General features: G+C 42.4%; 1 protein-coding gene and 1 pseudogene across 3 annotated transcripts in view; one reads left to right on the top strand and one right to left on the bottom strand.

Annotated features, from left to right (window-relative positions):
• ADGRF5 (adhesion G protein-coupled receptor F5) overlaps positions 1–12,352 on the top strand; it is a 52,995-nt gene that overhangs the window by 9,552 nt on the left and 31,091 nt on the right. For all 3 annotated transcript variants that reach the window (XM_074820187.1, XM_074820189.1, XM_074820188.1), the window contains exons 2-4: positions 7,996–8,111; positions 9,513–9,641; positions 11,883–11,943. In XM_074820187.1, the coding sequence (XP_074676288.1) occupies positions 9,537–9,641; positions 11,883–11,943 (166 nt within the window). In that variant the 5' untranslated portion in view covers positions 7,996–8,111; positions 9,513–9,536. The remainder of the gene's footprint in view (positions 1–7,995; positions 8,112–9,512; positions 9,642–11,882; positions 11,944–12,352) is intronic.
• LOC141921639 (mitochondrial import inner membrane translocase subunit Tim9 pseudogene) lies at positions 1,063–3,698 on the bottom strand (annotated as a pseudogene).

Consider the following 12,352-nt stretch of genomic DNA (forward strand, 5'->3'; position numbering starts at 1 on the left):
TAAATTACCTCTATCTCAGCCGAAACCAGGACAGTATTCTAATACAGAAATGCTTGCTTCAACTTGCATTTCTGCATTCGTAACCCTTTATCAAAGAAGCCACGCCAGGGTGGGTGCTTCTTTAGTTCCCCTCATCAGTTATTTATAGACATTGAAAAGATCCCCCTGTGCCTTTCCTTTTCCAGGTTAAACAGTCTCAGCTCTCTCAGCCTCTCCTGGTATAACAGATGCTCCAGCCCCTTAATCATCTTTGTGTCCCTTTGCTGGACTCACTCCAGTATTTCCATGTCTCTCTTGTACTGGGGAGCCTGGAAACTGGATACTGTGCTTCAGATGCATCGAGAACCAGGAAATCTTCTTATCATTAAGTCTGGTATCAAATGAGAAATGCTGTCCCAAAGACTCTAGAAAGAAGACAATAGCTGGGTGGGCTGAGAGAGGCTACCAAATGTGTCTGACTGTAAGAGACAAGAGTGAAAATCTGGGAGTCAGACAGAAAGATAAGGTGGAATAAGTCAGGTTCTGCTGAGTGAATAGAGGTTGCATGAGCTAGGAAACCCAAATACGGAGCCACGGGACTGTAAGAGTTTATAGAAGCAGTCTGGCCAGCAGACATGAGCTACCAAACCTTGCTCCAAGGGATTATACAACATGCCAACAATGTATTACTTCTAGCTCTGGTACAACCCAGGTGTCTCTGCACCATGCTACACTGGTAAGGCCATAGAAGCCATGAGCTATGTGGGCATCATCTCCCTGCCAAAGATGGAGGTACCTACTCTGAAGAAAAGTTAGTCCTCAGTAGGTCTTTCTTATCCTAACTCAGTGAAATGGCTGTAAGTGCAGATGAACTTTGTTATCTATCCCCATGAGAGAGGCAAGCCAGAGGTCTAACATCAGTGTGGTAGCTTCCCAGACAGGTCGGCTGTACAGCTAGCCAGCAACTGGGACAGTGCTAATATCTTGCCGAATGTGATGGACTGTTTCTCACCTTCCTCCTTCCCTGAGTTAATGCTTAACCAATGACCACTGCAGTTAATGTTTATTCATGCGGGAATACCCTCACTGATCCAGCAGATTGATGTTCTCCACTGACAAGTAGTAAGTCCAACTATGAACTATTCTAGGGGGGTTAGGACAACGTTCCAGGGCTGGCTGGTACTGTCCAGACTCTGTTGAAATGCTTATGGAAAGTTCTGTGGCTGCTCTCAGAGCATAAGGAGTGCTTGAAGGATGTGATAATTTGGCCATTCAGCTGGGCAGTATTTTCTGTGCTCTCAATTATCTGGCTGAGTGGTTCTTATTCCAGCTACCATGCCTTGCAAACATGAGTCTTGCAGAGTTATTTTCTTCTTGCAGGAAGTCCTGCTTAGTCATGGTATGATTTGAGCCTGATCTGGAGATAGCTGGGACTAAATTATTTTCATTTTCCATGAAGACTATTTGAGTATGTAAAAAGGTCATCACCAATTCATGTGAAGGTTTACAGAGGAATAAAGGAATTTAAGTCATAGGTCAAGAAGGAAAAATATATACTTGGTAAACAAGGATGGAAAATGTGGCTTGTGTAGAAAAGGGTGTGAACCAGAGACCTTCTCTGGAAATATCATTCTGGGGAAACCCTTGATAAAGCTGTAGATACGGTTCACCAGTGGGAATGTTGTGCTGGAGAGGTCCAAATAGGAATTCCTGAACTTGTCTCAGATGGAGATAGCAAAAGTCCAAGCACAGCTCTGAATACACAGATCAGTGGTCTTGCATGTCTCCTTTGAATCTCTCTGAACTCGTTCATTGCACAGAAATTGAAGCAGTGTAGAGAAACAGAGGTAATCGGAAAAGGTCAATAAACAATTTACCTGGTGCTCCATTGCCACAAACTCACATGGAGGCAGAATCAAAGGCTCTCTTCCATCTCAGCAATTTTATTGTCTGTCCTTAAAAACCTCCACTGAAAGGAACTTTGAAGCTGCCCTGGATAGCCTAATTCAGTGCTTCTAACCTTTATAATTACACATTTTCCATAATCACCAACATATTTATCTTTCCTTCAGATTGTGTGATTTCACATCATCCTTCACCCAGTCATCACTGTGAACATTTATGTCAGTCCTTTACCAAGTGACAGACTGTTACGGTGTCCTTACATGAGTTTTGTCCTATCTAAATCGAAACACTTTCAACTTGTTCACAAGGTTGTACTCTGCTCATGTCTTAGCATTCACGTGGCTCTCCTTTGGATGCTCTCCAGTACAGCAACATCCGGACACAGCACTCCAGCCAAGACATCAACAGCATCAAGTAGAGCACTTCTGTTACCTTCCAGGACTTAAAAATACTTGTTAATAAACTTCAGAATGAGATTAGCATTTTCAACATCATCATGCTGAGTGGATTTAGGTAGCAATTTGCTAGGACTCCATCAAGATTTTTTTCTGCAAGACTGAGGTGGGCAAAACTATATAAAGTCATGTGAGAGAGAGAATAAATGAAGCCCCAGGCATCACCAGATTCATCCCAAAACCTTTTATCTCAAAGAAATCTGCCTATTAGTACCAACATGCTGGGGATTCACACATCTCTCCGAGAGTCTAATCATGTAAAATTCAGACTCAGAAATAGTAAGAATGGCAAATGGTGTAAGAATCTGAAGTGTTGCATCCAGCTTCTGAGAGGTTTTGCCATCTTTTTCTGAGTTTGGGATACAAGTGGCAATGGGATTTGATTACAAAAGTTGCTGAGGTTAGATTCTAGAGATGAGACTGAAGTGTTAACAGCCAGGCCTGGAATGAAAATGGGTGAGTCAAGAGGGCTGTATCTTTTTAACTTTATTTCTAAGTTGTTTCCACATTTACTTTTGCTTTGAACAGTATCTCTCAGATTGCACCTATGTGGGAACATCACCCTGGTCTGTTTTGTTCATGCCAGATGAAATGTGTTCACATGCTTTTGTAACGGCACATTTCCAGTGAATTACAGGATCAGCATAGTTCTGCCTTGTTTTGGATGAGTGCTCCTTGTTCAGAGCAAATATGCTCTAACACTCCTTTTGCTTGCTTTCTTGAGCCTGTGATGGCTCTTTAAGTGCAGTCTCAGATGTTTAAACGTGGTCTGTGGTTGGAACTTTAAAACTTTAAAATCCAGGAAGTTCACAGTTTCTGGTGACATGATAGTACATGATGAACGCATACAGGAAAAAACAGCAGGACGATCAGGACATCCCCCTGTGCTCACATACCAAGTTGATTACATACCTAATGCTCTGACATTGCGCAATTTACATTCTGTAAAGTGAACCAAGATTTATCATACTTTTAGGCTGTTGTTTGTTGATACAATATCTTGAGCAGAAACCCTCTTTTAAGGAATCCTTTCACCTTGCTGACATTCTTTCCCATTCCCACACCCCAAGGTAAACAAAGTGCTCTTGTCTAACAAGGCTGGCCAAACAGGCCTGCTTTAGCTGCCAGAGCTTTGTTCTGCTGAGTATAATACTCCTGAAATCTCATGGAGATCCTTTGTGCCATTTTTAAATACTTCTGTAGGCAGTGGTCTGAGCAAGTCATCTCTTCTGGTTTAACCTCTCTGCTAGTGAGATCCTTTATGCAATTCAGGAAGCAACTTTCTGTAAGTTTATTGTATGTTCCAAGAAACTCTTTGAACTGCTTGATCTGATCAGATTCCAGTATTTGTCTGGCCATATTCTACAGCCTGTGATTCAGTCACGTATTTGACTGCTTTTAGTGCTGTTGGCTGAAATATTTTGAAAAGCACAGTGGCACAAAAAAAAAAAAGGATGGGGAGGAGGGTTTAAATCAGATTGGTTTTCCAGTCAAGGGCTGGCAATGTGAAACGTGTGGATCCACCACAGATAACTTGCTCTAAGCCAAGGCTGCCCTCCTCTTCACCTCATCCTCGGCAATGGCACTGCTGCTTATCTAAATCTGCAAGGAGACAGCCAAGGGAGCAACACTGTGAAAACTACACAACTGTTTCTACAGGGATAGACCATGGACTTACGCTTGCGAGGGCAGAAAGGAAGAGGTTCTCCTTCTCCTTACCCTCCTGTCCTTCCTGCCAACCTCTCTTTCTTCCCCCTACCATGCTTGGGGCCACATATCTGTTCCTCTCCTTGCTTTGGCCCTGGCACTCACTGGGCCCTTCTCTGAGCTGATTAAACTCTCTCAGGTGCCTTGTTGCTGGTTTAGTTTTCTGCAGGGACAGTGAGTTAAATTGGCTCAGAGAGGGGTAAGAGGTGGTTGCAATTAGTACTGTAGATGTAGCCTCGGATTTCTGCTTGTTCAGATTCCTGGAACAGCTGAGGTGGGCAATAAACCAGACTGATGCCACTGCAAAAGTGGGGACAAGCTCGAAGGGCAACGAGGACATCAATCATGCCAATTTAATCACCTTAAAACTGCTGCAGAATGGCAGGCTGAGGGCTGACTCATCACATTCTGGGAAGCAGCAGGTGACCAGGTTTGCAGAAAAGGGAACAGGAATAGGCTGTATTGCTGCCAAGGACAATGCACCCTCAAGTTGGCTCACTGAAGAGAAGTTTACAGTCACGTACTGCGATATCCTCAGTATCCTTAGTGATGCTGGCACCTGCGAAGGCTGCAGGGCAAACTTTGCTAAACATGGAATTTGCTTTCTATGTCTCAGACCCAGCAAGAGGCAAAATGCAGTGACGTGTCTTAGGGCTGTTAGAAATAGCGCAACCAGCACACTCACCACAGCCAGCTGATAGAGAATTGAATACCTGATCCAAGCTCACTGTGACACAAAAATTACTACTACTGCTCTAGGCAGTTAACACCAAGGGCAACCCAAACTATGCCCAATGCTGCTGTGATAGCCACCCCTCCTGTTCCCCTGAAACAGCAAATGTCAGCTGGCAGCAAGACTCTACTGTAACTGCTGGACCAGCCCTGATGTCACAACCTTTTAATTCGGCAAGTAGTGTTGAAGTGGAAAAAGCATGTCACCTTATCAGGCACCTTATTGACTCTTTTGCTTTCATTTTCCTTCTGCAGTGTGACAATAAGTGACATTTACAGCTCAGTTGTCTACCTTGGAGATGTGCCCTTTTAGGATGCCCTGGTGTGTCCCACGTGGTCTTCAGCTGCTGCAAGGTGGCTCTGGAGATCCCGGGGCACATCCACTTACCCCATGAACCTATCACCTCCCCATGGACTTCTTATGAGAAGTCAGGATCTCCACAGGGACTGTGTTTCCACTCTGTGGGGAAAAAGGAACTCTTTCTATAGACTTGTCACCCAAATAAATCACTGTTTAAAAAATAATCCCCCCCAACATGAGTTTAATCCCAGGCTTTTCCACAGACACTGCACGAGTGCACACTGCTGTAGAAACAAATGCCATCGATACACTGGTTGTGGTTGAACACTGCTGGGACATCAGCCCCATTGCTATCTGGACAGATGTCTCCTGCTTCTGCAGTGGGTTCCTGGCTCCAGATTTTGTTCAAGATAGAAAGGTACATAACGCATCAGAGTTTCCTCTGGTTCATGGGAATTTCCTGCTCTTTCTCACCTTCTACAGTAGTCATCAAGAACCATAGGTCTGCCTCTTTGTGCAGCTTCTCCAAGGGCACCAATACCAGGTCCAGCCCACAGTGAGGATGCTGTTAACTCGAGTAGGAAAACTTTAGGGTTTTTCTTCCTTGTTATTTAAATCAAAACACACAAACATTTTGCCATAGTTACAAAACATCATTTCACTGCTTTCAGTCCTCAACGCCCTCTTGTTAGAACCAATGAGGTGAGTAACAGCAGTGGAACAAGTTAGTCCACTTGACAAACTAATCTGCAGATAAGACACTGAAGGATTTAGATCAGTGCAGGGGGAAATAATGAGTATTACCTGATGAATGGTATCAGGAAATATCTCCTTTTACAATGCCTTGTGGGTTTTTTGCAGTGGCATCTCTGGTCAGCCTCACACTTGAAAATTGAGTGCAGGCTCTAGAGGTGACTTGTTTTCTGGGCAGTAATAACTAATTATACAGCTAATTATACAAGTCTTGGTTACCCTTTGAGAGAGCAGCCTAAGCTGTAATAGAAAGCAGAGGATGTTTAAAATGGAGCTAATTAGCAGATCTTCTCTTCAAATCACATGAAAAGGTAAATCATATTATATGTCTGGGTGTCTGCTTTATTTTCTAAAATGTATGCAATGGTAACTATTGTACTGGGTGGATTTGCAAGAGAGGGTGTAATTTTTCTGCAATATTTATGAAAAAGAGAAACTTACAGAAAAAGTAAAAAGAAGGTCATGTAGATCACCTGTGTCCTGGGTTAAAGTGAGACCTTGCTGTTTACCTCTAGGAATCTTCTGCACTTTAGAGTTAACTTTAAACAACATTTTTGAGCCTGAATGCTATGGAGAAGAAGAGATTTGGTAGCAAACCTTCTGTGCTTCTTCTCTGGGACTAGTCAAAGATACTTATTGCCTCCCAGGAGACAGTTCATATGAGAATTTATGAATGTGTCCACATATCTTCTGTTTTACCAACAGCAGGTAGACAGAAACTTGAGAAATTTCTTGCTGAATAATTTACAACAATTTTTTTTTCAACAAGAAATTAAATGAACAAGGAGAACAGCCACATTACTTGAGAAGAACTTTAATATTTTCTCCATTTGCAATTTGTTTGCAAGTTTACAAATCTCCACTTGATATTTGTTTGCTGTTTTTCTGGTTTTCCAGATACTGGCTTGGGAATTTTGGATTTTTAAATTGTTATCAAAGCCTGAGTAGCAGCACGATTCTCATTTACATGAGTTGTCCTCTGTTTGGTTTCTTATGTGTACAATTAACAGAGCATTTGGTCTCAGCTACATGGCTGCACAAAGGGTGTGTCTGAAAATAGAGGCTGACCCACAGTATTTGAATATGAATGCAAGTTTGGGAACAGTGCAAGATACATGCAAAACTGTAGCATATGATGTTTAACCTCATCATAAATTTTGTTTAATGACCTTTTTCCCTTTCTATTATGTTTCATTAACCCGTTACCAATGAAATACAAGTTCTTTGTACAGATGAAGCTATTGTACCATATGCTGTGAGCATATGCTACATATGCAAAACTATCAGAAATCTTTGTTTTGTTAGTGTTTCTATTATTAATTCATATCTCTATCTCAAGGACTTGTGTCACAGCTTATAAATTTGCAATGTTTTCCTCTTGATCCATTTTGATTCATCTTGGTCTTGGGACCAGCCAGATCCATGGAAGCCTTGAGGTTGTTACAAGTGGATGATGTCTTCAAAACAGCACAACAGTCTCTTTTGTAGAATTCTGGTTATACTGATAGACATGCCCAGGAAACAGAAGAAACTTTTCCCTACCTTTTTTTCTAATTCTGCCAGCCATTCATCTATTGCAATAAAAAAGCCTGTAACGGTCTTTTTTTTAATGAATTTTGGGCTGGGAGGGGAGGATGTTCTGAATCAGTGAGATGTCTTGCTTTCTGCTTATTACTATATAGGAGCATAAGTGCAGACATACTGCATCAGCTCAGATGTCTAGATAGCACAGTTGGGTTTTTTCCTCTGTTGCTACCCTAAAATATCTTAAAATTAATTTTCCTTTTTTAATTGCATCTCAGAATTCAGTCGACATTTCTTCACACCCCATTTCTGAGTGTAATAGTCAGTTCAGAGTCCATCACAGAATGCATGAAGTCAGGGTCATTTCTTTCTACCTTACACTTATCAGTGTTGAATTTCATGAATTTCATGACCCAGTCGCTCAGTATGCCATGATCTCTATGCAGATGTTCACAGGCAGACTTTGTTAGTCTCAATCAGTTAAAGTTTTCCACAGTGTCGTATCACTAATCACTGCCACATGACTTGAAAACAGAGGGTAAAACACAGACTTACACGCATGTTCTTGCAGAGCTCTGGTGATGACATCTCTCTATTGGAAAAGTAAATAAATAATTTCTTCCTACTTTTGTCTCCTAGCTTTTAACCAAGCCAGTATCCATGTGATGTCTCACTACAAACAAATCGCTCTAAGAATCACCTTTGGTGAGAAACCCTGACAAATCCCTGCTGGAAACCCACGTCGGTGACATCAGGTATATTGCTTGGCTATAAGCTCATTGCTGTCCTCTATCCATTCACAAGGTGAGACCACAGATCATGTTCATATTATAATTCTCCATCATGGGCTCTTCTGAGCAGGAAAGTCACAATGCAGCTCCCTGTCGACTTGGGAGCACCAGCTCTGATACGCAAAATGGTGGCAATAGACAGCCATTGCCAGTGTTCATTTTCATCTCAGGAGGTGCTGATTTTTCTGCTTTCACCTGGTGATTCACAGACTTTCAAAGCCTGAGTTTGTATGAACATCTTTTTCAGTACAAAAAAACAATTTTACAAAAGCTTAGGATTTTAATCAAGCTGATGTTACCCACTCAGGTACTGTTCAGTACTATTCTTAGCAGTCTTTTCTCAGCGCTTTCCTTTCTTAAAACAATTTTCACAATCTGTTTGGGTTCTGCCTTTTCATGTAGTTCTCCACTAGCTGTTTATTCTGGTGCTAGGGAAGTGCTTTCTTAGGAATAATCAGAAAGTGCATATTCATAGAAAAATACATATTTTTACATATTCTTCAGCTCCTTTTCTCTATTCCCTCTGGTTGCATAAATGTGTCAGCACCTGTTATAAGGGTCCATGCAAGTTTTGCCTCTCCCTTTATGCTTCATCATCCAATCTACTGCATCAGTAAATTAGCTTAGGTATTAATGAGCTGGAAAAAGTTGGGTTTTTTCTGGGTTTTGATTTCAGGCACCACATTATATTCTGGTGTGTCAGTATTCTTGGGTTCTAGGTTATTTACTTGTTATCTTCAGTGCAATTAATGGAGGTGTATACTAAAAATTCAAAATTACATGGATTTTGTTCCAGGAGATACCACTCTTCATTGTTTTCCTCCTTAGCCAAGGGGTAACAAAACTCTAGAAATCTGTAGTTGATCCCATGATGTTACTACAGCCCTCTCCAGAGTGGGACATGGCCGGTAGCAGAGCTCTCCCTGCTGCAATGGGACAGGCCCTCACTTACAGCAACATTTCTAACTATTCCCTCATGTTCTGGCTGTGTGTTTGCCAGGTAGCACTGTGTGGAACATTTGAAGATTCAAAGTCAACTTTTCTCATGGCAGATTAATTTCTAGCACCTCGTTTGTCCCTTTTAGGAATCTACTTAGGACTGCTTTCTCCAAGTGATTTCTTTCTCCCTGTTTTGAGTAGGTACAGCTGACATGAAAAAAAAAAAAGAGATATAAGGGAAACAGTCTGGTGACAGTGGCAGAGGAATAAGTACAGACCTTGGTCTGTGCTCTGTCTTGCATGGAGTGAACAGGGAGAATGTGCTGAAAAAGTCTGAACATACGATCTTCATAGAGTGTGTTGGTATTTCCTACTGTACGAGTCGGCTGAAAATTCCCTGGTCCTTTTGCTTCATTTTCCTCTCAGGCTGTACAGCAGTCACTGGACACAATGTCGTCCCCAATTACTGCAGGTCTCCACTGCCTGTTTCTACTGGTCACAGCATGTTGCCAGACATCACAGGACTCAGATTTCAATCCATTCATCCAATATGTGGTGAGTATCCTTTCCCAGCCCCACTGGTTTTCATTTGGTCTCTACTTGTAGCACCCAGCTGCTACAGCTCTCCTTTACATCCATAAAAGCTTAGAAGTTGGTATAAGATCAGGAAACTGAACCCAGGGTCGTCCGAGTACGTAAAAGAGAGAGAGAAATCCAGGAACTGGGCTATTCCTGCTTCCCAGTCTTAAAGCCTCTCCAGAAGGAACTGAGTGAAACTTCTCACTTGTTTCTCACTTGTATTAGTCTGCAAGGGATTTAAATTGCTGTCCTTGGAGCTAAGCCTAGGTAACAGTTACATGGACATGTTCCTGCATGGGATTCGTCCATCCTGTGGGACAGAGAAACCAAATAAATCTTGCCTAGAATTGGCATGCCAACAAAACTAGCTCTGGCACAAAGGTGCTTACAGGTAGGTGACAGAAGTCTCACCACTTAACAGCAGGACAAGTACACATGACCAAAATGACACTCCTGAGTGACTTGTGTTTAAACGTTGCCCTTGGACTCAGACTTCAGTTTCCCACTTTTTCACCAATCCTCACATACCTCTTTTGCTTCATCAGTAGTGTGAATTATGGAAAGCCATTTTGTTCTTCATCCTGTATATGAGTTTGTTAACAGACAGTTTCTGCACAAATAGTCCCTAACTAGAAAGGACAAAGAGGAATAGAGAAACAAAGAGGCTGACCAAGTGGAAGTTAGTATAGTCTGGTAAAGAAAACTAGTCTACAAATTTACCAACTCTTGGTCTATCACAATTATTATTAGACCAGAAAATACTTCTTTTGTCTTCTGCATTATGAACCCTATCAAGCCAAAATGTATTCTAACATCTATGTTCAGCCCCTAGCACCCCAGGGACTGACCAGAACACAATGGGCTTTTTTGAGCAGGTTGAAAAAAGAAAAAGAAACGTAAAGAGGAAGGTGGGAACTCCTTAAGCTGTTTCTGCCTCCATCCCCTGTCTTAGCAAACTAAGTTATAACTGGTTCCAGCAGCCTCATCTGCCCTTTGGCAGATGTCTAATAGTGACCAAGTATCTTCTTTGCTCTGTTTTTTTCAAACTGACTCCATCTCAGCACTTAGGCATTTTCACGAGTGGAGTAACACCTCATTTTTTAACATCATTGATCCACAGTACACCCTGCAAATGAGTCATTATTTAATGGTGTGAAATATGTGAAGTGTTTAAGAATGTAGCAATACCCTGCAGTTGTGTGGGAGAATAATTGAAAAAGGAAACCACTGAGTCCAAACCTGGAGGAATAAGTGGATCAGCGGTGGGCTTTCTGTACGTCTCGCAGCTAGTCTCTAAGCTGAAAGGTAGTACCCCTAGCAGTGCAAAAATTGCCAACGCACCTTGAGATCTTCACTGCCAGCACAGCTGTGATACGAAGCTCAGCTCTAATCACACACCAGATGGTTCCTTTATGTAAAGAGATGACTTAAGAGTTGCCAAGCTATTCACTCTTTCTGTAAATAAAGATTTCAGTAGGAATCAAGAAACTGGCAACGCCACACATTTCCTGCCTGCGTCTTTGCTTGTTCTTTAGCCTTTCTTGCTAACTGTGGTGCCAGTGTATTTTTAGGGCATGATTAAAAAAATAAGATGGTCTGCATCTCACTTGGCTGCACCCTGCATGAACCCAGTCATATTGAAATTGTGCCACCACTGCCCTGGTCAACTGTGTGCTACTGATGGCCCACAAAATAGCTGACCTGACACCTGAGCTGGAGCCAAGACATTTCAATTCCCTTTCTACTCCTACTCAGGCTGGCTTTGCTGCTGAAGAGCTGGAAGCTCAGAGCAAAAAGGAAAGCAAAGGGTAATATGAGTCCATTTTCTGGATTCAAAGGCTGAGTGGGCAGTTTCCCAAGCAGTTTGCAAGGCTGGCCCAAGACTAAGTGCACTGCATCAGCCCCATAGCCAGTTTGCAGCTCAGATGCAGAATTCCTGCTAAGATGAGGCAATTGCCTTGCAGAGATATGCAAAGAGTCACCTGCAAACTCAGTACATCCCTCAGCGGGTGTTTAACATTTCCCTGCTTGGTAGATACAAATATTCTGTTTAAAGAGGAAGATTGGGGTGGGGTGGGGGAAGCAGGGGGCTGAGATTGGTGGAGGGAAAAAAATTATCTATGCCGGTATTCTCTTCACTAATTCTTTCATTCCAACAATGGCAGCTAAAGCTTCACTTTGTTTTTTTCTCAGAGCTTCACTCTCTTTCTTCCACAGATTGACAGTGCGCTAGGAGAGGAAAGCTTCCAGTCAGAGATGCAAAGGCAGAAGCGAAACAGTACGTACACAAACGTGTGGTAACAGAGAAGGTTTCTAGTAAGCCAAGGGTGCAATCGCTGTTGGGGACAGCATCACTTGAGCTACTGAACCGCGATCATCAAGGGGGAGATAGCTGTTGTGGTTTAACCCCAGCCAGCAGCTGAGCACCACACAGCCACTCTCTCACTCTCCCACAATGGGATGGGGGACAGAATCAGAAGGGTAAAAGTGAGAAAACTCATGGGTTGAGATAAAGACAGTTTTATCAGTAAAGCAAAACAAGGAATTCATTCACTACTTCCCAACAGCAGGCAGGTGTTCAGCCATTTCCAGGAAAGCAAGGCTCCATCACACGTCACAGTTACTTGGGAAGACATACACCATAACTCGGAATGTATTCCCCTTTCTTCTTCTTCTCCTAGCTTTTA

Source organism: Strix aluco, chromosome 3 (assembly GCF_031877795.1).
Source record: "Strix aluco isolate bStrAlu1 chromosome 3, bStrAlu1.hap1, whole genome shotgun sequence".
NCBI lineage: Eukaryota > Metazoa > Chordata > Aves > Strigiformes > Strigidae > Strix > Strix aluco.